We start from the raw sequence: 26,843 nt of genomic DNA, 5'->3' as shown, positions 1-26,843 counted from the left end.
CTCCTTCATCTTCTGACCATCCACCACCAAAGGACCAGACAAGGAGGGAGAAGCCTTGACCAGTCCTAGAGGAGAGGTACGTGACCTGGACCTGGCAGAAGAGAAGACAACCCGGCTGGACTTTCCCAGAGACGCTCGGCTTCTTTCCCTTTTTCTGGGAGTATCAGTCAGGTATTGGGGAATGGAAGAGGGGCCTGGAGGGGAGACACTTCCCAGGAGGAGCAGAGGATGAGCTTTGGGGTGAAGAGGACATGAGATACCGGCTCCCCCCAATATTATATCACACGGATCTCCTGGCCGAGAGGTTACCTGAGCTCCACCTCCATAAACAAGCCGTCACCTGAACAGCGGATCTTTCACCTCACGGATATTCCACAAATAAGACCCAAGAAGGAGAGGAACTTCACCTCGAATTTCCACCCTACCTGGACTTCCTTGTCCCATGACCATCTTTGGAGTCATTCCGAACCTGCTATTGACTCCCCAAATTTACAGCATAGAATTCCAGCACACAATCCTCGGCCCAGCACCACACAAGCAGCACCCCAACATCACTAGAACTTTCTGTATTACACCCTGATACAAGCTGCACCGCTACTCCACACCCCAACGCAATCAGTACCTTCTACACAACCCACCACCTTCATTAGAACTTTCTACTCCACACCCCAACGCAATCAGTACCTTCTACACTCCCCACCACCTTCATTAGAACTTTCTACTCCACACCCCAACGCAATCAGCACCTTCTGCACTCCCCACCACCTTCATTAGAACTTTCTACTCCACACCCCAACGCAATCAGTACCTTCTACACTCCCCACCACCTTCATTAGAACTTTCTACTCCACACCCCAACGCAATCAGCACCTTCTGCACTCCCCACCACCTTCATTAGAACTTTCTACTCCACACCCCAACGCAATCAGCACCTTCTACACAACCCACCACCTTCATTAGAACTTTCTACTCCACACCCCAACGCAATCAGCACCTTCTACACAACCCACCACCTTCATTAGAACTTTCTACTCCACACCCCAACGCAATCAGCACCTTCTACACTCCCCACCACCTTCATTAGAACTTTCTACTCCGCACCCCAACACAATCAGCACCTCGATCACTTCCTACCACCTTCATTAGAACTTTCTACTCCGCACCCCAACGCAATCAGCACCTCGATCACTTCCTACCACCTTCATTAGAACTTTCTACTCCGCACCCCAACGCAATCAGCACCTTCTACACAACCCACCACCTTCATTAGAAGTTTCTACTCCACACCCCAACACAACGAGTACCTACTACTCTGAGCCTCCCCTGCAACGTTAATACCCTCTTCACTGCACCCCAACACAGTTAGTATGTTCTACACTGCACCCCCACTTACCTAATCCCTTCTCCCCAAAACCCCAACATAAGTGGTGTCTTCTACACTGCACCTTGATGTACCTACCCCTTTCTAAATCACAACCTGACACAAGTGGTGGTTTGTACACTGCACCCTGACTTACCTACCCCCTCTCCACCACAACTCCACACAAGTTGTATCTTTTGTACTTCCCCCTGACGAACCTACCCCTTCTACCCAAACCTGACACAAGTGGTGTCTTCTACACTGCACCCCAACTTACCTAACCCCTTCTACCCAAACCTGACACAAGTGGTGTCTTCTACACTGCACCCCAACTTACCTAACCCCTTCTACCCAAACCTGACACAAGTGGTGTCTTCTACACTGCACCCCAACTTACCTAACCCCTTCTACCCAAACCTGACACAAGTGGTGTCTTCTACACTGCACCCCAACTTACCTAACCCCTTCTACCCAAACCTGACACAAGTGGTGTCTTCTACACTGCACCCCAACTTACCTACCCCTTCTACCCAAACCTGACACAAGTGGTGTCTTCTACACTGCACCCCGACTTACCTACCCCTTCTACCCAAACCAGACACAAGTGGTGTCTTCTACACTGCACCCCAACTTACCTAACCCCTTCTACCCAAACCTGACACAAGTGGTGTCTTCTACACTGCGCCCCAACTTACCTAACCCCTTCTACCCAAACCTGACACAAGTGGTGTCTTCTACACTGCACCCCAACTTACCTACCCCTTCTACCCAAACCTGACACAAGTGGTGTCTTCTACACTGCGCCCCAACTTACCTAACCCCTTCTACCCAAACCTGACACAAGTGGTGTCTTCTACACTGCACCCCAACTTACCTACCCCTTCTACCCAAACCTGACACAAGTGGTGTCTTCTACACTGCACCCCGACTTACCTAACCCCTTCTACCCAAACCTGACACAAGTGGTGTATTTTACATTCCCCCCCACAAAACCAGTACCTCCCACTCTGCCCCCTTATATAACTAGTACCTCCCACTCTGCCCCCTTATATAACTAGTACCTCCCACTCTGCCCCCTTATATAACTAGTACCTCCCACTCTGCCCCCTAATATAACCAGTACCTCCCACTCTGCCCCCTAATATAACTAGTACCTCCCACTCTGCCCCCTAATATAACTAGTACCTCCCACTCTGCCCCCTAATATAACTAGTACCTCCCACATTGCCCCCTAATATAACTAGTACCTCCCACTCTGCCCCCTAATATAACTAGTACCTCCCACATTGCCCCCTAATATAACTAGTACCTCCCACTCTTCCCCCTAATATAACTAGTACCACCCACTCTGCCCCCTAATATAACTAGTACCTCCCACTCTGCCCCCTAATATAACTAGTACCTCCCACTCTGCCCCCTAATATAACTAGTACCTCCCACTCTGCTCCCTAATATAACTAGTACCTCCCACTCTGCTCCCTAATATAAACTGGTAACCGCCATCTTAGCACAACAAGTACTTCTACACTTCACTTGATATTTAGTATTTTGTGAACCGCGCCCCGACTTACCCAGTGTCTCCATTCTGGCACCCCGACTGTGCGTAACCGCCCACCCTGTACCCCAATACCACCAGGCTGCCCCAACACAGATATGCACCCCAATACCATGAACCCCAACATGAATGACATTCACATCACTTCACCTCCACCTAATCTCAGTGACCCCGGCACTGTCACCCAGTAAAACTAGTGTCCCCAACATTACACCCCAACCTAACTAGTGTCCCCAGCACTACACCCCAACCTAACTAGTGTCCCCAACATTACACCCCAACCTAACTAGTGTCCCCAGCATTACACCCCAGCCTAACTAGTGTCCCCAACATTACACCCCAACCTAACTAGTGTCCCCAACATTACACCCCAGCCTAACTAGTGTCCCCAGCACTACACCCCAACCTAACTAGTGTCCCCAGCATTACACCCCAACCTAACTAGTGTCCCCAACATTACACCCCAAACTAACTAGTGTCCCCAACATTACACCCCAACCTAACTAGTGTCCCCAACATTACACCCCAACCTAACTAGTGTCCACACCATTACACCCCAACCTAACTAGTGTCCCCAACATTACATCCCAACCTAACTAGTGTCCCCAACATTACACCCCAACCTAACTAGTGTCCCCAACATTACATCCCAACCTAACTAGTGTCCCCAACATTACATCCCAACCTAACTAGTGTCCCCAACATTACACCCCAACCTAACTAGTGTCCCTAACATTACATCCCAACCTAACTAGTGTCCCCAACATTACACCCCAACCTAACTAGTGTCCCCAACATTACATCCCAACCTAACTAGTGTCCCCAACATTACATCCCAACCTAACTAGTGTCCCCAACATTACACCCCAACCTAACTAGTGTCCCCAACATTACACCCCAACCTAACTAGTGTCCCCAACATTACATCCCAACCTAACTAGTGTCCCCGGCATTACACCTGACCATTGCACCGGTATCATTTACCCAGAGTCTGTTTACCTCCAAGGCCACAATTCTTCCATCGCCCATTACTAGACCATTCTAAGTCTTCTGTCTGAATTCGATGTGTTCCTCAATTAAGGGGCCCCAACATTGTGTTCCCTAACAGTCCAATGTTCTCTCTTACCCAACCAGATACATTGACCTTCTCCACCCTGAGACCTTCTCCACCCTGAGGCCTTCTCCACCCTGAGGCCTTCTCCACCCTGAGGCCTTCTCCACCCTGAGGCCTTCTCCACCCTGAGACCTTCTCCACCCTGAGACCTTCTCCACCCTGAGACCTTCTCCACCCTGAAACCTTCTCCACCCTGAAACCTTCTCCACCCTGAGACCTTCTCCACCCTGAGACCTTCTCCACCCTGAGACCTTGTCCACCCTGAGACAATATCTGGTAACGCTTTGCTACGTTCTGTGCCCCCTTAATTCTGAAGATATAATGTGCTTCTAAGGTCTCCTTCCTCTTCATCCAACCATCCAGGCTGCACTACCTGTGCCCTACAAGAGGTTTCTTGGCACCCCAAACAGTGCAACCTTCACCCCAAGACCAGTTGTCTTTCTGCACTGCACCAGGAGAAAACTAGTCCTCTCTGAACCATGAGCTAACGAGTCCTTCTTGCACTCCATTCCAAGATAACTGGTCCCCTCTGCACTGCACCCCAAGATAAGAAGTACTGTCCATATCACATACACGCCCACATGCGTGTCCCGGGCCCCATTGTATTTTCCCAGCTCTCTCTCTTGCTGATTTCTTGCCTGGAGGTGTGATAGAAACTTTCCTTCTGACAAAGAACAGTCTCGGCTTGTGAACAGTCACGTCTACAGACGGACACACTTCCTTCCCTACAACACCCAGAAATTTCTGCCCCCCAAGCCCAGCCAAGAAGTGAGGGAACCCATACATCCCCAGCCTCCGCTCTGCATCTCATGACTAATGGATCATCTGGAGATGGCTCAAGACACGAGCACCCACCATGAACCCATCAGCTTCGGCATTGATCAGATTCTGAACAGCCCAGAGCAGACTGTAGGGTTCTCATATTCTCGAAGTGGGGAGCAGGAGCACCATGGATCCAGTGCCTACTGCACCATGTACAGCCCCAGAAGCTCTTCCTATAGCCTCAACATGAGGATGGACGTTAGCATGAACGTCAATGTGCGACCGGCAGGAGTTATTAGAGTGCCAGCTCATAGACCTCTTCCGCAGGTGGTGCCTGGCGAGGGGGCTTCACCATTGTCTGGTATTGGGGGGATGAGCAGCCTACCGGGAATCACCTTCCCCTGGATGGAGGGCAGCAGAAGGATGGCCAAGAACCACATCACAGGTAAGGAGGACCCTGGAGGTAGGGGAGGGGGTGAAGGTATATTCTGGGGAACCCAAGTGCCCGAATCTTGCCCATAGATGGGAGGTGGTGGTTGGAAGATCAAACTCATACACCATTGTGACATTTCACATACAGCGCTGCATAACAAGCTGGTTTGGTAGACATAGATGAGCGTGGTTGAGATGACCACAATGAACCCGTCTCCGTTATACCCTGAGTAACTACCTATGTAACTGCCATGTCATGGGGTCACTGCTGTGTGACTGTCCGTGTTCATGGAAAGAAGAGTCACCCTCCACTGACCTGGTCTCAGGAGAATGATAATCATCTGAGAGGATCCAGTCTGAGAAATCGATTCCCTCTCCAAAGATCAGTCAGGAGACTCCTGAGGACGTGGCATTCAGACCACAGACATTATCATTGTCTTCCTATCATTGTCACCCCTTACATTGGTGGTCGGTGGGAAGAATGTTCCTTACATTGGGGATCAGTGGGAAGAATGTCCCTTACATTGGGGGTCGGTGGGAAGAATGTCCCTTACATTGGTGGTCGGTGGGAAGAATGTCCCTTACATTGGTGGTCGGTGGGAAGAATGTCCCTTACATTGGGGGTCAGTGGGAGAAGGAGGAGGACACACTGAAGGAGCTCTCCCTGAGAACCAGCATTTTCAAGCCTGGGCCTTGCCTGCTAGCTTGGCCCAGGAACCATGCCTGATCCAGGGGGAGGCCCTGGGAGGGATTCCCCTGATGAGACCGGGCCTAGTGAAGAGGAGGAGGTGGAGGACCTGACTGTGGGTCCCAGCCCTGGTGAGGATGTTGATGTCTTCAGACAGAAGATTACTGATAGATTGGTGACTATTGGAAGAGCTGAGGAGAAACTTAATGTTTTAAAATCTGAACACAAATCCTTCAGAGCCAAATACTGCCAGGCCTGGAGCAAGAACAGATTGGGCATGAAGCCAGCGCTCCAGCACATGGAGGATAAAGTAAAGAGACAATCTTTATTATTAGAAAAGTTGAAAGCAAGAAGTGGAGCGTTTAAAGAAAAATTTGATAATGAGAGGAGATTTGCCAGCCAGACATCAGCGAGCTCTGTGGATCAGCAGCCTCAGGTAATGGATGACCCGGCACCATCTACATCAGCGTCTCTCCCCCCATGTCAGGCTGAGGAGTTGTCAGTAGCAACCAGCCAGGGGGTTGAGGGTGAATATGGAACCTTGAAGTTCATCCAGCACATGGAGTCACCCCTGAGAGCAGACAAGTTTGCCTTCACTGATGACCCTGCAGAAGTCCCTGAGGATGGACAGAGGAGGTTCAGAGCAGCAAAGCCAAGACTGGTGGAGAGATCCCAGTATACCAAGATGGCTGCTCCCAGCATGTCTGCCCCACCTGCTGCGGTGAGTACTGTGGATGAGGAGCTCTGCAGGCAGCCTGCTGTGGAGGAATCCTCATCCAACATGGAGGAAAAATCCCTGGCAGAGAGGTCTCCAGACCATCAGGGGAATGTGGGTGAACCTGCACCAAGCACCCCACAGATGGAAATTGCTGCTGCTGTTCCTGCTGAGACCAGTAGTCCCTCTACAGGCAAGATGGCTGCCACCTGCAGAGAGACTGTTTCACCTGAGCTCCCAGGTGCTCCAGAGCTGATTGATGCTGGTGGGGGAGGGGAGCAGCACACTGCACAACATGGAGAGCAAACAGCACACATGGATGTCTCACTTGTTGCTGTGTCTGAGAATCCAATCCTGTCCTGGGCTGAATCTTCTTTCTTGGAGCAAGAAATGACTGCTGGAGCTTCTATGGTTGCAGCAGTGAGTGTGGACATTGCTGTGAAGTCTATGACTGTTGAGACTGGTAAAGCAATGGATGTGTTGGTGGTGGGTGGAGGTGAAGGGGTTAACATTGCTGACGGAGGTAAAAATGACATTTCTCCCCCTGCTGAGCAGAGAGAGGATACACCATCCAATCCCAGATCTGTGCAATCGGTATCTGCTAGAGTTGCACCAGATGCTCCTAGACATACAAATGTTTCTGCTGCTGGGAGGATTGGGGGGAGCTATGCCTCTGTTTTGGGGAGTCGCACCAAGGGGGGTGGGGGTAGTGTTGGGAATGCTAATGGTCACAATTTGGGGAGGTTTGGTGGTGGGATGGTTGGTGGGGTCAGGAGAAGGAATGTGGTACAGTTGAAGTGGGAGGGGGAAGGGAACCCACCAGTAAGGGGGAGGGTGGCGGAGTTGATTCTAGAGATGGGGTTTAAAGCCTGTGATGTGTTTGCGTTGATCTGCCCAGTAGGCAGCTATGAATACGATTTGTCATTTGTAAAACCTGAAGGCCTGGACCTGTTTTGGGAGAGATATTGGAGGTGCAGGAGCCTTCAGCAGTGGAGAGGTTTGGTGGCAAAGGTTGTTTCCAGACAGCCTTTGATAAATCGGTGACAATCCTGGTCCGGAATGAATCTATACCAGAGGCTGATTTAGTAGTTTGGCTACGCCGACATGGTGAGGTCCTCACCCCACTGCGGAAGGTCCTGGATGAGCATAGGATATGGACAGGGGCCTGGACGGTGTCAGTGCAATTGAGGGTGCTGGGCAATGTGGTTCAGCATCTTCCCTGCTCAGCCTTTCTGGGGAGAGATAGGCTGACCATTTTCTATCAAGGTCAGCCTAAAGTTTGTAACAAATGCGGAGAGAAAGGCCATTTTGCATCGTCCTGCACCATCAAGAAGTGCTCACTGTGCCAGGATTTTGGCCATTTGGCCAAAGAATGCACCGAGATTCGGTGTAATTTGTGCCAGCAGCTGGGTCATCCATACAGTCTGTGCCCAGAGGCACTACACAACCTGCCAGGACTGGAGGCTGAGCTGCAGAGGCTGGATAAAGAGGATGAGGCAGCTGATACTAGGGAGGAAACTGTAGTTGCCCCTCCTGTGTCTGTTCCCTCTGTTGTGTCAGATTGTGTTTCCCCCAGTAATGTCACCCCTGAGTCTGTCCCTCCTGTCCCTAATCCTACAGTACGTAGATCCTCCAGACTGGCGGAAGCTGCTGGGGGGGCTGGTTTAGCGGATCTTCCCTCTCGGCCTACTCCACCTCCGGTACCTGTCCCCCGTCAGCGCAAACGTGGTCAGGAGGTTGTGGGGATGCCGGATGGGGGTGGAGCCGATGGGGCTCAGGGAGGGGTATCCATGTCCCATGTCTCACCTCCTGCTGGGGGGGATTCGGCTGATGAGGGGTGGGAGAGGGTGAAGGAGAAGAGGAAGAAGAAGAAAAGGAGGATGAGAAGAGCTGTCCTCTCTTCCTCAGAATCAGATCCAGGAGGGGTCCCTCTTGGCAATACTTTTTCAGTTTTGTCAGGTGATGAGATGGTATCGGATATATCCATTTCTCTATCATCTATGGATGAGGGGGAGTCACATACTCTGAAGAGAGCTGTTTCGGGTGATGAGAGTGTGGTAGAGGTTAAGAAACAACTACCCCAATCATCCTGATGGCAGTTCCCACTCTGTTAAAGGTGGCGACCATTAATGTCGCCAGCATTAAATCTGCAAGAGCTCGTGATACGGCCTTATTTTTGCTCAGCGAGTTTGATGCTGAGATTTTATTTTTGCAAGAGACCTGGCTCAATACATTGGCCGATGTCTATCTAGCAAAAAGGGAGTGGAGATGTGGTCCCTCCTTTTGGTCTCTTGCGGCTGAACCTTGCAGCGGAGTTGCGGTCCTTTTTAAAACCGATATGGTAACGTGCCGGCGGGTAATTGAGGTAGAAATGGGGAGATGCATGGTCTTAGATGTCTCTGTTAGGGGGCAGGACCTGCGCCTGATCAATATCTATGGTCCCCAGTCAAAATGGGGCAGGAAATGCCTCCTCACAAAGATCAAGCCCTTCCTTTTTACGTCCCAGCAGGTTGTCTTTGGAGGTGACTTTAACACCATAATTAGGCCTGAAGACAGGAGAGGCTCCATAGACAGGCTGGGTTATGATAGCGTTTTTCTCAGAGATTTGGTTAGACAGGCAGGCCTGGTAGATGTGCACATTAAGCACTGCCCTGGCAGCACGGGGTTCACATTTCAGAGAGGGAATAGTCATAGCAGGATAGACAGGTTTTTTTTAAAGGAGAACTCTGCTTTCTCAGCTCCTGAGTTGAAGGCGGTGGAGTTCTCTGACCACTGTATGCTGTCTGTGACTCTGAATGCCTCGGACACTCCACCCAGGGGAAGGGGTGTCTGGAAACTGAATTCGGCTCTCCTGGAAGATGTAGAGGTAAGACAATCCTTTGAGGATTTTTTTCAGGCACAGGTTTCTATTCTGGATTTTTGCAGCAGTAAGTCAGAGTGGTGGGAGCTTGTGAAACAAAGGGCGATTGGACTTTTCAAGGCCATAAGTAAGAAGAAGCAGCTTGGTATGTATATTGCCTACCAGCATTTGCGGAGGAAGCTTGATCGTCTTGTCTCGTATGGAGGAGATCCAGGGGAGATCTCTGAAGTGAAGCTTCTTCTTAGGAAGTGTCAATACGACCGGCATGCCTCCTTGGTTCTGGAGAGGGATTATGGGAAATATCACTCACCTGATCCTTACCAGAACTGTAAGCAAGGCATAGCAGTTAAGACGGTCATTGGCCTGAAAGACAGTACGGGTTCCCTGATAAAGTCCAGATCAGGGATCTTGGAGATCTTTGGGTCGTATTATGCAGACCTCCTGGGAAGAAAGGACCTTAGCCGGGACAGGATGGAAAGCTTTCTGGATTCTACTCCAGGATTGGGAAATGGTGCATTGCTTTTGATGAATTTGACAGAACCAATTTCAGCGGATGAGGTAGTTCATGCTATAGACAAGCTGGCTACCAAAAAATCGCCTGGGCCAGATGGATTGACAGCTGAATTTTACAAGTGTTTTAAGTCCATTCTGGCTCCCTTTTTAGCGGAGGCTTTTAACAGCTGTCTAGAAGAGGGTTCGCTCCCTCCCTCCATGAGGCAATCTGCTGTGATTCTTCTGTCAAAAGGTAAAGACCCCTCAATGATTGAGAACTGGCGCCCCATCAGTCTTCTCAATGTTGATAGAAAGATCTTGGCAAAGATTATTTTTTGGCGCTTGTCGTCAGTAGCAGGCGATTTGTTGTCCAGCCATCAGCACTGTTCGGTCCAAGGTAGAAGTACCTTTTCAGCGGTTTTGGCTATCCGGGAGGCTTTGGAACGATGCAGGGCTGCTGGATGGAGAAAGTACTTGCTGGCATTGGATCAGGCAAAAGCTTTTGATCGAGTGAATCATGAATATCTGTGGTTGCTGCTTGGTAGATATGGCCTGCAGGGGAGGTTTATAGATTGGCTGAAGACATTATATAAAGGGGCTGAGAGCTTCCCACTTGTTAATGGTTGGGTTGGGCGGCCTTTTGAGGTCGGCTCTGGTGTGCGCCAGGGATGTCCTTTGAGCCCCCTGCTATATGCTTTCGCAATCGACCCCTTTGTAAGAAGGCTAGAGGGCGCATCGTTGTGCGGGGTGCCTCTGGGCATTGCTGGTGTGCCGCCTTTGAAGGTCATTGCCTATGCTGATGATGTGTCTGTTATTATCTCTGGGACTGAGGAGGCGCAGGAGGTGGTCTCTGTGATAGAGCAGTACACGGAGGCTTCTGGCTCTAAAGTCAACCATGAAAAGAGTGAAGTTTTCTGGATGGGTGAGGAGGGTGAAAGCTTCGAACTTCCGGATGCCTTCCCAGAGCCCCAGCAGGAAATTAAAATTTTGGGCATCAAATTTGGTCCTGGTGACTATGGTCATCGAAACTGGGAAAGCAGGTTGGTAGTTGCCAATGCCAAAGTAGCGAGCTGGAAGAGATGGAGGCTTTCCTTAAGAGAGAGGGTTGACTTGATCAAAACTTACCTGATCCCGATCTTTTTATATGTCAGCTTCGTCTGTATCTTGCCGGTATCTCTCTATGCACGGGTCTACAGCTGTTTTTTCCAACTGTTATGGGGAAATAGGCTGAACTTGATCAAACGCAATGTAACTTACCTGTCCAGGCGGGAGGGTGGCCTAGGAATGGTCAACCCGATAGTTTTCTATTCTTTGCTCTTTTTAAAGTACAATCTTGGTAATATGTTAGCAGAGACCCCGCCGGAATGGGTGGGTATTTTTCAGTCTTGGTTTAGGCCTTTTCTGCATTGCTGGGAAGATGGCGGCCCAGTGAAAAGTCTGAGAGTCCGACATGGCAAGCTCCCGGCTTATGTTGCCCCGTGTCTGAAAATACTTCGGCAGTGGCAGGTGACAGTGGAGGATATCAGGTCCCTTCCCAGGAAGCTTCTGGGGGAGAGGATTTTGGCTTTTGCTTTCAGTGTGTCACTGGCCTTAAAGGATTGCCCAGGCTCCGTAATGAGGGAGGGATTGCGTTTAATTAACTTTGAGAGAATCCCTTTGAAGTTTAGGGATCAAGCCTGGCTCGCTTTCCATGGAAGGCTCTATGTGAGAGGGAACCTGAAGCACCGCCCTGTGGATGATCGGGATTGTCCTAGAGCAGAGTGTGTTGGTAAAGTGGAGTCTATGGACCACTTTCTGCTCCTGTGTCCCTTTAACATAGAGGTGTATAAAAGGGTGGGGAGGGTTCTGGGCATCCCCTTTCTCTATCGCATGAGTTATGCAGAGTGGGTGTACGGGGCATTCCCAGCTCGCTGGGACTTTGATTTGGATACACTTTTTCTAGTTAGTATAGTTGTCCGTTACTTCACATGGAACGCACGGTGTCAGATTACCATCCGGAAGAAAGTCCTCCCTGTAGAGGTGGTGGTGCACGATATTCTGGGTGAGGTTGGGAAGATTCGGGGTCTTGAGAGGGTCAGAGAGCCTCGGGCGGTCTGGATAAGGGCGTGGAGGAATATCAGACCTGCCTTTGGTGAACTGTCCATCTCTGGGTGAGGGGCTCTTTCCTTATACTGTTCTTTTCACTCCCGTAGTTTTTGTTGATTAAGATCTTTTTTGAAGAAGGGCTGCATGCATAAGGGGGGCGGGGTGGTTTCTTGACCTCACAGGTTTGATGTCTGGTGTAGTGATGTGAGTGGTAGTACGATTTATTTCCCCAATTATGTCAAGTTCATTTCTGAGGCGTTTGGTTTTGTCTGACAGCAGAATTTGCTATGTTTATTTTCGTTTTGCTGTAAATATATATAATTTTTTTATATTCTGTATAATATTTTATGTTTATTGATTGCGAGACTTTTAATAAAGAAAAATTGGGAAGAATGTCCCTTACATTGGGGGTCAGTGGGAAGAATGTCCCTTACATTGGTGGTCGGTGGGAAGAATGTCCCTTACATTGGGGGTCGGTGGGAAGAAAGTCCCTTACATTGGGGGGTCAGTGGGAAGAATGTCCCTTACATTGGGGGGTCAGTGGGAAGAATGTCCCTTACATTGGGGGTCAGTGGGAAGAATGTCCCTTACATTGGTGGTCGGTGGGAAGAATGTCCCTTACATTGGTGGTCGGTGGGAAGAATGTCCCTTACATTGGTGGTCGGTGGGAAGAATGTCCCTTACATTGGGGGTCAGTGGGAAGAATGTCCCTTACATTGGTGGTCGGTGGGAAGAATGTCCCTTACATTGGTGGTCGGTGGGAAGAATGTCCCTTACATTGGTGGTCGGTGGGAAGAATGTCCCTTACGTTGGGGGTCGGTGGGAAGAATGTCCCTTACGTTGGGGGTCAGTGGGAAGAATGTCCCTTACATTGGTGGTCGGTGGGAAGAATGTCCCTTACATTGGTGGTCGGTGGGAAGAATGTCCCTTACGTTGGGGGTCGGTGGGAAGAATGTCCCTTACGTTGGGGGTCAGTGGGAAGAATGTCCCTTACATTGGGGGTCAGTGGGAAGAATGTCCCTTACATTGGTGGTCGGTGGGAAGAATGTCCCTTACATTGGGGGTCGGTGGGAAGAAAGTCCCTTACATTGGGGGGTCAGTGGGAAGAATGTCCCTTACATTGGGGGTCAGTGGGAAGAATGTCCCTTACATTGGTGGTCGGTGGGAAGAATGTCCCTTACATTGGTGGTCGGTGGGAAGAATGTCCCTTACGTTGGGGGTCGGTGGGAAGAATGTCCCTTACGTTGGGGGTCGGTGGGAAGAATGTCCCTTACGTTGGGGGTCGGTGGGAAGAATGTCCATTACATTGGGGATCAGTGGGAAGAATGTCCCTTACGTTGGGGGTCAGTGGGAAGAATGTCCCGTACATTAGGGGTCAGTGGGAAGAATGTCCCTTACATTGGGGGTCAGTGGGAAGAATGTCCCTTATATTGGGGGTCAGTGGGAAGAATGTCCCTTACATTGGGGGTCAGTGGGAAGAATGTCCCTTATATTGGGGGTCAGTGGGAAGAATGTCCCTTACATTGGTGGTCAGTGGGAAGAATGTCCCTTACATTGGGGGGTCAGTGGGAAGAATGTTCCTTACATTGGGGGGTCAGTGGGAAGAATGTCCCTTACATTGGGGGTCAGTGGGAAGAATGTCCCTTACATTGGGGGTCAGTGGGAAGAATGTCCCTTACATTGAGGGTCAGTGGGAAGAATGTCCCTTACATTGGGGGTCAGTGGGAAGAACGTCCCTTACATTGGGGGTCAGTGGGAAGAATGTCCCTTACATTGGGGGTCAGTGGGAGGAATGTCCCTTACATTGGGGGTCAGTGGGAAGAATGTCCCTTACATTGGGGGTCAGTGGGAAGAATGTCCCTTACATTGGTGATCAGTGGGAAGAATGTCCCTTACATTGGTGATCAGTGGGAAGAATGTCCCTTACATTGGTGGTCAGTGGGAAGAATGTCCCTTACATCGGTGGTCAGTGGGAAGAATGTCCCCTACATTGGGGGGGTCAGTGGGAAGAATGTCCCTTACATTGGGGATCAGTGGGAAGAATGTCCTTACATTGGGGGGTCAGTGGGAAGAATGTCCCTTACATTGGGGGGTCAGTGGGAAGAATGTCCCTTACATTGGGGGTCAGTGGGAAGAATGTCCCTTACATTGGGGGGATCAGTGGGAAGAATGTCCCTTACATTGATGATCAGTGGGAAGAATGTCCCTTACATTGGGGGGTCAGTGGGAAGAATGTCCCTTACATTGGGGGGTCAGTGGGAAGAACGTCCCTTACATTGGGGATCAGTGGGAAGAATGTCCCTTACATTGGGGGGCAGTGGCAAGAACGTCCCTTACATTGGGGGTCAGTGGGAAGAATGTCCCTCACATTGGGGGTCAGTGGGAAGAATGTCCCTCACATTGGGGGTCAGTGGGAAGAATGTCCCTTACATTGGGGAGATCAGTGGGAAGAATGTCCCTTACATTGGGGGGTCAGTGGGAAGAATGTCCCTTACATTGGGGGTCAGTGGGAAGAATGTCCCTTACATTGGGGGTCAGTGGGAAGAATGTCCCTTACATTGGGGATCAGTGGGAAGAATGTCCCTTACATTGGGGGTCAGTGGGAAGAATGTCCCTTACATTGGGGGTCAGTGGGAAGAATGTCCCTTACATTGGGGTCAGTGGGAAGAATGTCCCTTACATTGGGGGTCAGTGGGAAGAATGTCCCTCAGATTGGTGATCAGTGGGAAGAATGTCCCTTACATTGGGGGTCAGTGGGAAGAATGTCCCTTACATTGGGGGTCAGTGGGAAGAATGTCCCTTACATTGGGGGTCAGTGGGAAGAATGTCCCTTACATTGGGGGTCAGTGGGAAGAATGTCCCTTACAATATATAATGGTGTCACTGTTTTGTAGTTCAGTATGACAACGTGACTCCCTTGTGCTCTTATTATTTGTTATGGGGGGGTGGGGGGCTAAACAGGGTTGGAAGTGACTCCTGGAGGGGACATTTCTGGAGATAAGTGGGGATAGCGTGGCAGGAAATTATGGAAGGGAGGGATGGAGTCAGCATATGAAGTTCTCGGATGGGGAGAGGGAGAAGGAGGAGAGGTGTGAGGGTAGGGACATCAGGGAGGGAGGAAGGTGAGGGTCCATGGCTGGGGAAGGCCTGTCCTGCAGTTGAGGGATAGGTAGGTAGGAAGGCCTGTCCTGCAGTTGAGGGATAGGTAGGTAGGAAGGTCCCTTACATTGAGGGATAGGTAGGTAGGAAGGTCCCTTACAATGAGGGATAGGTAGGTAGGAAGGTCCCTTACATTGAGGGATAGGTAGGTAGGAAGGTCCCTTACACTGAGGGATAGGTAGGTAGGAAGGTCCCTTACATTGAGGGATAGGTAGGTAGGAAGGTCCCTTACAATGAGGGATAGGTAGGTAGGAAGGTCCCTTACATTGAGGGATAGGTAGGTAGGAAGGTCCCTTACATTGAGGGATAGGTAGGTAGGAAGGTCCCTTACAATGAGGGATAGGTAGGTAGGAAGGTCCCTTACATTGAGGGATAGGTAGGTAGGAAGGTCCCTTACATTGAGGGATAGGTAGGTAGGAAGGTCCCTTACATTGAGGGATAGGTAGGTAGGAAGGTCCCTTACATTGAGGGATAGGTAGGTAGGAAGGTCCCTTACATTGAGGGATAGGTAGGTAGGAAGGTCCCTTACATTGAGGGATAGGTAGGTAGGAAGGTCCCTTACATTGAGGGATAGGTAGGTAGGAAGGTCCCTTACATTGAGGGATAGGTAGGTAGGAAGGTCCCTTACATTGAGGGATAGGTAGGTAGGAAGGTCCCTTACATTGAGGGATAGGTAGGTAGGAAGGTCCCTTACATTGAGGGATAGGTAGGTAGGAAGGTCCCTTACATTGAGGGATAGGTAGGTAGGAAGGTCCCTTACAATGAGGGATAGGTAGGTAGGAAGGTCCCTTACATTGAGGGATAGGTAGGTAGGAAGGTCCCTTACATTGAGGGATAGGTAGGTAGGAAGGTCCCTTACATTGAGGGATAGGTAGGTAGGAAGGTCCCTTACATTGAGGGATAGGTAGGTAGGAAGGTCCCTTACAATGAGGGATAGGTAGGTAGGAAGGTCCCTTACATTGAGGGATAGGTAGGTAGGAAGGTCCCTTACATTGAGGGATAGGTAGGTAGGAAGGTCCCTTACATTGAGGGATAGGTAGGTAGGAAGGTCCCTTACATTGAGGGATAGGTAGGTAGGAAGGTCCCTTACATTGAGGGATAGGTAGGTAGGAAGGTCCCTTACATTGAGGGATAGGTAGGTAGGAAGGTCCCTTACATTGAGGGATAGGTAGGTAGGAAGGTCCCTTACATTGAGGGATAGGTAGGTAGGAAGGTCCCTTACATTGAGGGATAGGTAGGTAGGAAGGTCCCTTACATTGAGGGATAGGTAGGTAGGAAGGTCCCTTACATTGAGGGATAGGTAGGTAGGAAGGTCCCTTACATTGAGGGATAGGTAGGTAGGAAGGTCCCTTACAATGAGGGATAGGTAGGTAGGAAGGTCCCTTACATTGAGGGATAGGTAGGTAGGAAGGTCCCTTACATTGAGGGATAGGTAGGTAGGAAGGTCCCTTACATTGAGGGATAGGTAGGTAGGAAGGTCCCTTACATTGAGGGATAGGTAGGTAGGAAGGTCCCTTACATTGAGGGATAGGTAGGTAGGAAGGTCCCTTACAATGAGGGATAGGTAGGTAGGAAGGTCAGGCTTTATTATAGGTGTGGCCGGACGTCATCTATAAGACAGCAAGCTCTCATGGTGGTTGTCAACTTACAAGGAATTGGCGACAAATGTCACCCCTCATATCTCCATAGGGCCACATAGAACATGGATTACGTCATGTTATGGAAGATTTTCAGATTGAAGACCTAATGAAAGAAATGATCAGGCTGCAGTCAGCTCAGGACCCCACAAGATGCTCCATGTCTGTGAATGATACATTGGAGAGAAAGTAGAGGGACAGCTGTCTGTTGGGGCAATAAGTTCATTGTAGCTACAGTTGTACAGATTCTGGGAGCAAATCTTCTCACTGGTGACACCACCAGGACCCACCATAGTCCAGCCTGTAGTCAGCTCAGGCCCTTCAGAAGATGCTCCATGTCTGTGAAGAGTACACAGGGGGGAAGTAGAGAGATGTCGAGGGTGGTGTATAGCTGTCCATTGTAGCTCCAGTTACACAGATTCCTGTAGCATCTCATCAGTGACACCACCAGTACCCACCATAGTCCAGCCTGTAGTCAGCTCAGCTCAGACCCTTCAGAAAATGTTCCATGTCTGAGTACCCGGGGGAAGGGGGGCATTAGAGAGATGTTGAGGGTGGAGTACAGCTGTCTATTGAGAAATCTGGAGAAATGTTAGAAGCTCTATTATAGAGGGTCCATTATAGAGGGTCCAATTATAGAGGGTCCATTGTAGAGGGTCCATTGTAGAGGGTCCATTGTAGAGGGTCCATTGTAGAGGGTCCATTATAGAGGGTCCAATTATAGAGGGTCCATTGTAGAGGGTCCATTGTAGAGGGTCCATTGTAGAGGGTCCATTGTAGAGGGTCCATTGTAGAAGGTCCATTGTAGAGGGTCCATTGTAGAGGGTCCATTGTAGAGGGTCCATTGTAGAGGGTCCATTGTAGAAGGTCCATTGTAGAGAATCCATTGTAGAGGGTCCATTGTAGAAGGTCCATTGTAGAAGGTCCATTGTAGAGGGTCCATTGTAGAGGGTCCATTGTAGAAGGTCCATTGTAGAAGGTCCATTGTAGAAGGTCCATTGTAGAGGGTCCATTGTAGAGGGTCCATTGTAGAGGGTCCATTGTAGAGGGTCCATTGTAGAAGGTCCATTGTAGAGGGTCCATTGTAGAAGGTCCATTGTAGAGGGTCCATTGTAGAAGGTCCATTGTAGAGGGTCCATTGTAGAGGGTCCATTGTAGAGGGTCCATTGTAGAGGGTCCATTGTAGAAGGTCCATTGTAGAGGGTCCATTGTAGATGGTCCATTGTAGAGGGTCCATTGTAGAGGGTCCATTGTAGAGGGTCCATTGTAGAGGGTCCATTGTAGAAGGTCCATTGTAGAGAATCCATTGTAGAGGGTCCATTGTAGAAGGTCCATTGTAGAAGGTCCATTGTAGAGGGTCCATTGTAGAGGGTCCATTGTAGAGGGTCCATTGTAGAGGGTCCATTGTAGAAGGTCCATTGTAGAGGGTCCATTGTAGAGGGTCCATTGTAGAGGGTCCATTGTAGAGGGTTCATTGTAGAGGGTCCATTGTAGAAGGTCCATTGTAGAGGGTCCATTGTAGAAGGTCCATTGTAGCTCACGCTACACAGATTCCAGTAGCACCTCATTGGTGATACCACCAGAGCCCACCATAATCCATCCTGTGGTCACCACAGACCCCTCACAGGATGCTCCGTATATCTGAAGAGTACATTGGAGGAGATGTTGAGGGTGGTGTATATTGTAGCTGTCTGTTGAGAAATGTGGAGAAATAATCGAGGCTCCTTACTAACCTCAGTTCTGGTTCTGCTTGATTCAAGCTCCTCTTCCACCATTCTCAGTATCTCGTCGGATTGGACATCCATACCAGAACCGCACACCCCCGAAGAGGAAGAAACCTCGAACCTCTTTCAGTCGGCTCCAGATCTGTGAGCTGGAGAAGAGATTTCACCGGCAGAAATATCTGGCATCAGCCGAAAGGGCTTCACTGGCCAAATCTCTGCGTATGAGTGACTCTCAAGTAAAGACCTGGTTCCAAAACCGACGCACCAAGTGGAGGTGAGCTGCCTACACTGCCTGAGATGGGGACACATGGGGGCGGGGAAAAGTCTCTGAGATGGGGACACATGGGGGGGGGAAAAGTCTCTGAGATGGGGACACATGGAGCAGAGAAAACTCCCCGAGATGGGGACACATGGGGCGGAGAAAACTCCCCGAGATGGGGACATATGGGGCGGGGCAAATTCTCTGAGATGGGGACATATGGGGCAGGGAAAAGTCTCAGAGATGGGGACACATGGGACGGGGCAAACTCCCCGCGATTGGGACACATGGGGGCGGGGGTAAACTCCCCGAGATGGGGACACATGGGGCGGGATAAACTCTCCGAGATGGGGACACAAGCGGTGGGGTAAACTCTCTGAGATGGGGACACAAGGGGTGGGTTAACCTTCCTTAGATGGGGACACATGGGGCGGGGTAAAATCCTTGATATGGGGACACATGGGGCGGGGTAAACTCTTTGAGATGGGGACACAAGGGGTGGGTTAACCTTCCTTAGATGGGGACACATGGGGCGGGGTAAAATCCTTGATATGGGGACACATGGGGAGGGGTAAACTCTTTGAGATGGGGAGACATGGGGCGGGGTAAACTCCTCGAGATGGGGACACATGGGGAGGGGTAAACTCTTTGAGATGGGGAGACATGGGGCGGGGTAAACTCCTCGAGATGGGGACACATGGGGCGGGGTAAACTCCTCGAGGTGGGGACACATGGGGCGGGGTAAACTTCTCGATATGGGGACACATGGGGGCGGGGTATACTCCCCGAGATGGGGACACATGGGGCGGGGTAAACTTCCCGAGATGGGGACACATGGGGCGGGGTAAACTCCTCGAGACGGGGACACATGGGGCGGGGTAAACTCCTCGAGATGGGGACACATGGGGCGGGGTAAACTCCTCGAGATGGGGACACATGGGGCGGGGTAAACTCCTCGAGATGGGGACACATGGGGCGGGGTAAACTCCTCGAGATGGGGACACATGGGGCGGGGTAAACTCCTCGAGACGGGGACACATGGGGTGGGGTAAACTTCTCAAAATGGGGACACATGGGGCGGGGTAAACTCCTCGAGATGGGGACACATGGTGCGGAGCAAACTCCTCACGATGGGGACACATGGGGGCGGGGTAAACTCCCTGAGATGGGGACACATGGAGCGGGGTAAACTCCTTGATATGGGGACACATGGGGGCGGGGTAACCTTCCTTAGATGGGGACACATGGGGCGGGGTAAAATCCTTGATATGGGGACACATGGGGCGGGGTAAACTCTCCTAGATGTGGACACATGGGGCGGGGTAAATTCCCCGCGATGGGGACACATGGGGCGGGGTAAACTCCTAGAGATGGGGACACATGGGGCGAGGTAAACTCCTAGAGATGGGGACACATGGGGCGGGGTAACCTTCCTCAGATGGGGACACATGGGGCGGGGTAAACTCCTAGAGATGGGGACACAAGGGGCGGGGTAAACTCCCCAATACGGGGACACATGGGGCGGGGTAAACTCCCCGCAATGGGGACACATGGGGCGGGGTAAACTCCCCGCAATGGGGACACATGGGGCGGGGTAAACTCCCCGCAATGGGGACACATGGGGCGGGGTAAACTCCTAGAGATGGGGACACATGGGGCGGGGTAACCTTCCTTAGATGGGGACACATGGGGCGGGGTAAAATCCTTGATATGGGGACACATGGGGGCAGGGTAAACTCCCCGAGATGGGGACACATGGGGCGGGGTAAATTCCCCACGATGGGGACACATGGGGGCTGGGTAAACTCCCCAATATGGGGACACATGGGGCGAGGTAAACTCCCCGAGATGGGGACACATGGGGGCGGGGTAAACTTCCCAAGATGGGGACACATGGGGCGGGGTAAACTCTCCTAGATGTGGACACATGGGGCGGGATAAACTCCCTGAGATGGGGACACATGGGGCGGGGTAAATTCCCCGACATGGGGACACATGGGGGCGGGATAAACTCCCTGAGATGGGGACACATGGGGCAGGATAAACTCCCTGAGATGGGGACACATGGGGCGGGATAAACTCCCTGAGATGGGGACACATGGGGCGGGATAAACTTCCCGAGATGGGGACACATGGGGCGGGGTAAACTTCCCGAGATGGGGACACATGGGGCGGGGTAAACTTCCCGAGATGGGGACACATGGGGGCGGGGTAAACTCCCTGAGATGGGGACACATGGAGCGGGGTAAACTCCTTGATATGGGGACACATGGGGGCAGGGTAAACTCCCCGAGATGGGGACACATGGGGCGGGGTAAATTCCCCACGATGGGGACACATGGGGGCTGGGTAAACTCCCCAATATGGGGACACATGGGGCGAGGTAAACTCCCCGAGATGGGGACACATGGGGGCGGGGTAAACTTCCCAAGATGGGGACACATGGGGCGGGGTAAACTCTCCTAGATGTGGACACATGGGGTGGGATAAACTCCCTGAGATGTGGACACATGGGGTGGGATAAACTCCCTGAGATGGGGACACATGGGGCGGGATAAACTCCCTGAGATGGGGACACATGGGGCAGGATAAACTCCCTGAGATGGGGACACATGGGGCGGGATAAACTCCCTGAGATGGGGACACATGGGGCGGGATAAACTTCCCGAGATGGGGACACATGGGGCGGGGTAAACTTCCCGAGATGGGGACACATGGGGCGGGGTAAACTTCCCGAGATGGGGACACATGGGGCGGGGTAAACTTCCCGAGATGGGGACACATGGGGCGGGGTAAACTTCTTGAGATGGGGACACATGGGGCGGGGTAAACTCTCCTACATGTGGACACATGGGGCGGGGTAAATTCCCCGAGATGGGGACACATGGGGCGGGGTAAACTTCTCGAGATGGGGACACATGGGGGCGGGGTAAATTCCTCAATATGGGGACACATGGGGCGGGGTAAACTCCTCGCGATGGGGACACATGGGGCGGGGTAAACTCCCCGAGACGGGGACACATGGGGTGGGGTAAACTTCCCGAGATGGGGACACATGGGGCGGGGTAAACTTCTCGAGATGGGGACACATGGGGGCGGGGTAAATTCCTCAATATGGGGACACATGGGGCGGGGTAAACTCCTCGCAATGGGGACACATGGGGCGGGGTAAATTCCCCAATATGGGGACACATGGGGCGGGGTAAACTCCCCAAGATGGGGACACATGGGGCGGGGTAAACTCCTCGCGATGGGGACACATGGGGCGGGGTAAACTCCCCGAGACGGGGACACATGGGGTGGGGTAAATTCCCCGAGATGGGGACACATGGGGCGGGGTAAACTTCTCGAGATGGGGACACATGGGGGCGGGGTAAATTCCTCAATATGGGGACACATGGGGCGGGGTAAACTCCTCGCAATGGGGACACATGGGGCGGGGTAAATTCCCCAATATGGGGACACATGGGGCGGGGTAAACTCCCCAAGATGGGGACACATGGGGCGGGGTAAACTCCCCGAGATGGGGACACATGGGGCGGGGTAAATTTGCCAATATTGGGGACACATGGGGCGGGGTAAATTCGCCAATATTGGGGACACATGGGGCGGGGTAAATTCGCCAATATTGGGGACACATGGGGCGGGGTAAATTCCCCAATATGGGGACACATGGGGCGGGGTAAACTCCCTCCTAGTACAGTGCCATCTGCATATCTATCTGGGAAGGTCCCACCTAGACAGAGTGAGATCAGCAGAACTAGAAGGAAGTCTGTAGACCAGCCTTTCCCAGGCAGACCTCTGTGGGGCCCCCGGGGGTTCCTAGGGGTAGCAGTTGGCAGTTGTAGATTGCCCTCCCCCCTAATGGTGCCTGAATGGATCTGGGGTCAGGTCAGGGTGAGGGACCTGCAGAACGTCTCTCAGATAACCATCCTCAATGTTCTCACAAGACATAGACCACCTAAATGTAAGAGTTCCCCAAATCTGACCACCAATGTAGGGGGCCCTTCACCACTGACCACCAATGTAAGGGGGCCCTTCACCACTGAACACCAATGTAAGGGGGCCCTTCACCACTGAACACCAATGTAAGAGGGCCCTCCATCACTGAACACCAATGTAAGGGGGCCCTTCACCTCTGAACACCAACGTAGGGGGCCCTTCACCTCTGAACACCAATGTAGGGGGCCCTCCATCACTGAACACCAATGTAAGGGGGCCCTCCATCACTGAACACCAACGTAGGGGGCCCTTCATCACTGAACACCAATGTAAGGGGGCCCTTCACCACTGAACACCAATGTAAGGGGGCCCTCCATCACTGAACACCAACGTAGGGGGCCCTTCATCACTGAACACCAATGTAAGGGGGCCCTTCACCTCTGAACACCAACGTAGGGGGCCCTTCACCTCTGAACACCAATGTAGGGGGCCCTCCATCACTGAACACCAATGTAAGGGGGCCCTTCAACACTGAACACCAATGTAAGAGGGCCCTCCATCACTGAACACCAATGTAAGAGGGCCCTTCACCTCTGAACACCAACGTAGGGGGCCCTCCATCACTGAACACCAATGTAAGGGGGCCCTCCATCACTGAACACCAATGTAGGGGGCCCTTCACCTCTGAACACCAATGTAGGGGGCCCTCCATCACTGAACACCAATGTAAGGGGGCCCTTCAACACTGAACACCAATGTAAGGGGGCCCTTCATCACTGACCCCCAATGTAAGGGGGGCCCTTCATCACTGACCCCCAATGTAAGGGGGCCCTTCATCACTGACCCCCAATGTAAGAGGGCCCTCCATCACTGAACACCAATGTAAGGGGGCCCTTCACCTCTGAACACCAACGTAGGGGGCCCTTCACCTCTGAACACCAATGTAGGGGGCCCTCCATCACTGAACACCAATGTAAGGGGGCCCTTCAACACTGAACACCAATGTAAGGGGGCCCTTCATCACTGACCCCCAATGTAAGGGGGCCCTCCATCACTGACCCCCAATGTAAGGGGGCCCTTCATCACTGACCCCCAATGTAAGGGGGCCCTTCATCCCTGACCCTCAATGTAAGGGGGCCCTTCACCACTGAACACCAATGTAAGGGGGCCCTTCATCACTGAACACCAATGTAAGGGGGCCCTTCATCACTGAACACCAATGTAAGGGGGCCCTTCACCACTGAACACCAATGTAAGGGGGCCCTTCATCACTGACTCCCAATGTAAGGGGGCCCTTCACCACTGAACACCAATGTAGGGGGCCCTTCACCACTGAACACCAATGTAAGGGGGCCCTTCACCACTGAACACCAATGTAAGGGGGCCCTTCACCACTGAACACCAATGTAAGGGGGCCCTTCACCACTGAACACCAATGTAAGGGGGCCCTTCACCACTGAACACCAATGTAAGGGGGCCCTTCACCACTGAACACCAATGTAAGGGGGCCCTTCACCACTGAACACCAATGTAAGGGGGCCCTTCACCACTGAACACCAATGTAAGGGGGCCCTTCACCACTGAACACCAATGTAAGGGGGCCCTTCATCACTGAACACCAATGTAAGGGGGCCCTTCACCACTGAACACCAATGTAAGGGGGCCCTTCACCACTGAACACCAATGTAAGGGGGCCCTTCATCACTGACCCCCAATGTAAGGGGGCCCTTCACCACTGAACACCAATGTAGGGGGCCCTTCACCACTGAACACCAATGTAAGGAGGCCCTTCACCACTGAACACCAATGTAAGGGGGCCCTTCACCACTGAACACCAATGTAAGGGGGCCCTTCACCACTGAACACCAATGTAAGGGGGCCCTTCACCACTGACCCCCAATGTAAGGGGGCCCTTCATCACTGAACACCAATGTAGGGGGCCCTTCACCACTGAACACCAATGTAAGGAGGCCCTTCATCACTGAACACCAATGTAAGGGGGCCCTTCACCACTGAACACCAATGTAAGGGGGCCCTTCACCGCTGAACACCAATGTAAGGGGGCCCTTCACCGCTGAACACCAATGTAAGAGGGCACCTTAGTGACATAAAAATGGAAACATATTTCTCTGTACAGCAGAGCTCAGACTGGAAGATGGAGAAGCAGCGCAAGAAACCAGTCAGCTGGACTACAGCGCTCATGTGCTAACACAGAGCATGCTGATAGGAGGAGAGAGCAGAATGACAAGGAGATGAGCTCACTACTCTGCTGCTAGGGGTGGGACAAGACCTATAGCAGAGTAAATGGGGTCCCCTCCCCTGACACACTGCAGCTCACACTATGACATCATGGAGCACATGACAGGGAGGGGGGATGGGGGTCCTGATGTCAGATATTGATTGTCCTGTCTGTGTGTCTTGCAGGCGTCAGACGGCGGAGGAGCGGGAAGCTGAGCGCCAACAGACCAATCGTATGATGATGCAGCTCCAACAAGAAGCCTTCCAGAAAAGTCTACAGCAGCCCCTCCCCCGAGACCCCCTGTGTGCTCACAACTCATCACTCTGCGCCCTTCAGAACCTGCAGCCCTGGGCTGAGGACACGCCCACCGAATGACATCATCAGAGGAGACTGTTGATATATGACATCATCAGAGGAGACTGTTGATATATGACATCATCAGAGGAGACTCCCGCCACATGACGGCATCAGAGGAGACTGCCGGTGTGTGACATCATCAGAGGAAACTGCTGGTGTGTGACATCATCAGAAGAGACTGCCGGTGTATGACATCATCAGAGGAGACTGTTGATATATGAAATCATCAGAGGAGACTGCCGGTGTGTGACATCATCAGAGGAGACTGCCGGTGTGTGACATCATCAGAGGAAACTGCCAGTGTATGACATCATCAGAGGAGACTGCCAGTGTATGACATCATCAGAGGAGACTGTTGATATATGACATCATCAGAGGAGACTGCCAGTGTGTGACATCATCAGAGGAGACTGCCGGTGTATGACATCATCAGAGAAGACTGCCGGTGTATGACATCATCAGAGGAAACTGCCAGTGTATGACATCATCAGAGAAGACTGCCGGTGTATGACATCATCAGAGGAGACTGTTGATATATGACATCATCAGAGGAAACTGCCAGTGTATGACATCATCAGAGGAGACTGTTGATATATGAAATCATCAGAGGAGACTGCCGGTGAGTGACATCATCAGAGGAGACTGCCGGTGTATGACATCATCAGAGGAAACTGCCGGTGTATGACATCATCAGAGGAGACTGCCGGTGTATGACATCATCAGAGGAGACTGCCAGTGTATGACATCATCAGAGGAAACTGCCAGTGTATGACATCATCAGAGGAGACTGCCGGTGGATGACATCATCAGAGGAGACTGCCGGTGGATGACATCATCAGAGGAGACTGCCGCTGGATGACATCATCAGAGGAGACTCCTGCCACATGACAGCATCAGAGGAGACTGCCCTGTATGACATCAGAGGAGACTGCCGGTGTGTGACATCATCAGAGGAGACTGCCCTGTATGACATCAGAGGAGACTGCCGGTGTGTGACATCATCAGAGGAGACTGCTGGTGTATGACATCATCAGAGGAGACTGCCGGTGTATGACATCATCAGAGGAGACTGCCGGTGTATGACATCATCAGAGGAGACTCCCACCACACGACATCATTATAGGAGACTGCCGATGCATGACATCATCACTGGTGTAAGACATCATGAGAGGAGGTCCCTTATATATGGCATCATTAGGAGGACACCACCAGAGTATGACATCATCAGAGGTGGTCCTTGGTATCACCAATCTATAATACCATCATAGGAGACTACAGAGTATGACATCGTCAGGGGCCTTCACAGTATGACATTGTAAGGGCCTCCAGTGTATGACATCGTCAGGGGCCTCCAGAGTATGACATCGTAAGGGGCCTCCAACATCTGACATCGTAAGGGGCCTCCAACGTATGACATCATATGGGGCCTCCAGTGTATGACATCGTAAGGGGCCTCCAGAGTA

General features: G+C 51.7%; 1 protein-coding gene across 1 annotated transcript; it reads left to right on the top strand.

The window, feature by feature from the left end:
- The first annotated feature begins 4,845 nt into the window (after positions 1-4,845).
- LOC149440553 (T-cell leukemia homeobox protein 2-like) lies at positions 4,846-25,400 on the top strand. Its single transcript, XM_089658473.1, has 3 exons — positions 4,846-5,236; positions 18,620-18,857; positions 25,209-25,400. The coding sequence occupies exons 1-3, from the start codon at positions 4,846-4,848 to the stop codon at positions 25,396-25,398; spliced, it is 819 nt and encodes a 272-aa protein (XP_089514599.1). The 3' UTR covers positions 25,399-25,400.
- The last annotated feature ends 1,443 nt before the right edge of the window (positions 25,401-26,843 follow it).

This window comes from Staurois parvus, unplaced genomic scaffold, assembly GCF_062004578.1.
Source record: "Staurois parvus isolate SC_StPar_1 unplaced genomic scaffold, SC_StPar_1.0 ptg001074l, whole genome shotgun sequence".
In the NCBI taxonomy this organism is placed as follows: Eukaryota; Metazoa; Chordata; class Amphibia; order Anura; family Ranidae; genus Staurois; species Staurois parvus.
This window is presented reverse-complemented; position numbering and strand designations above follow the sequence as displayed.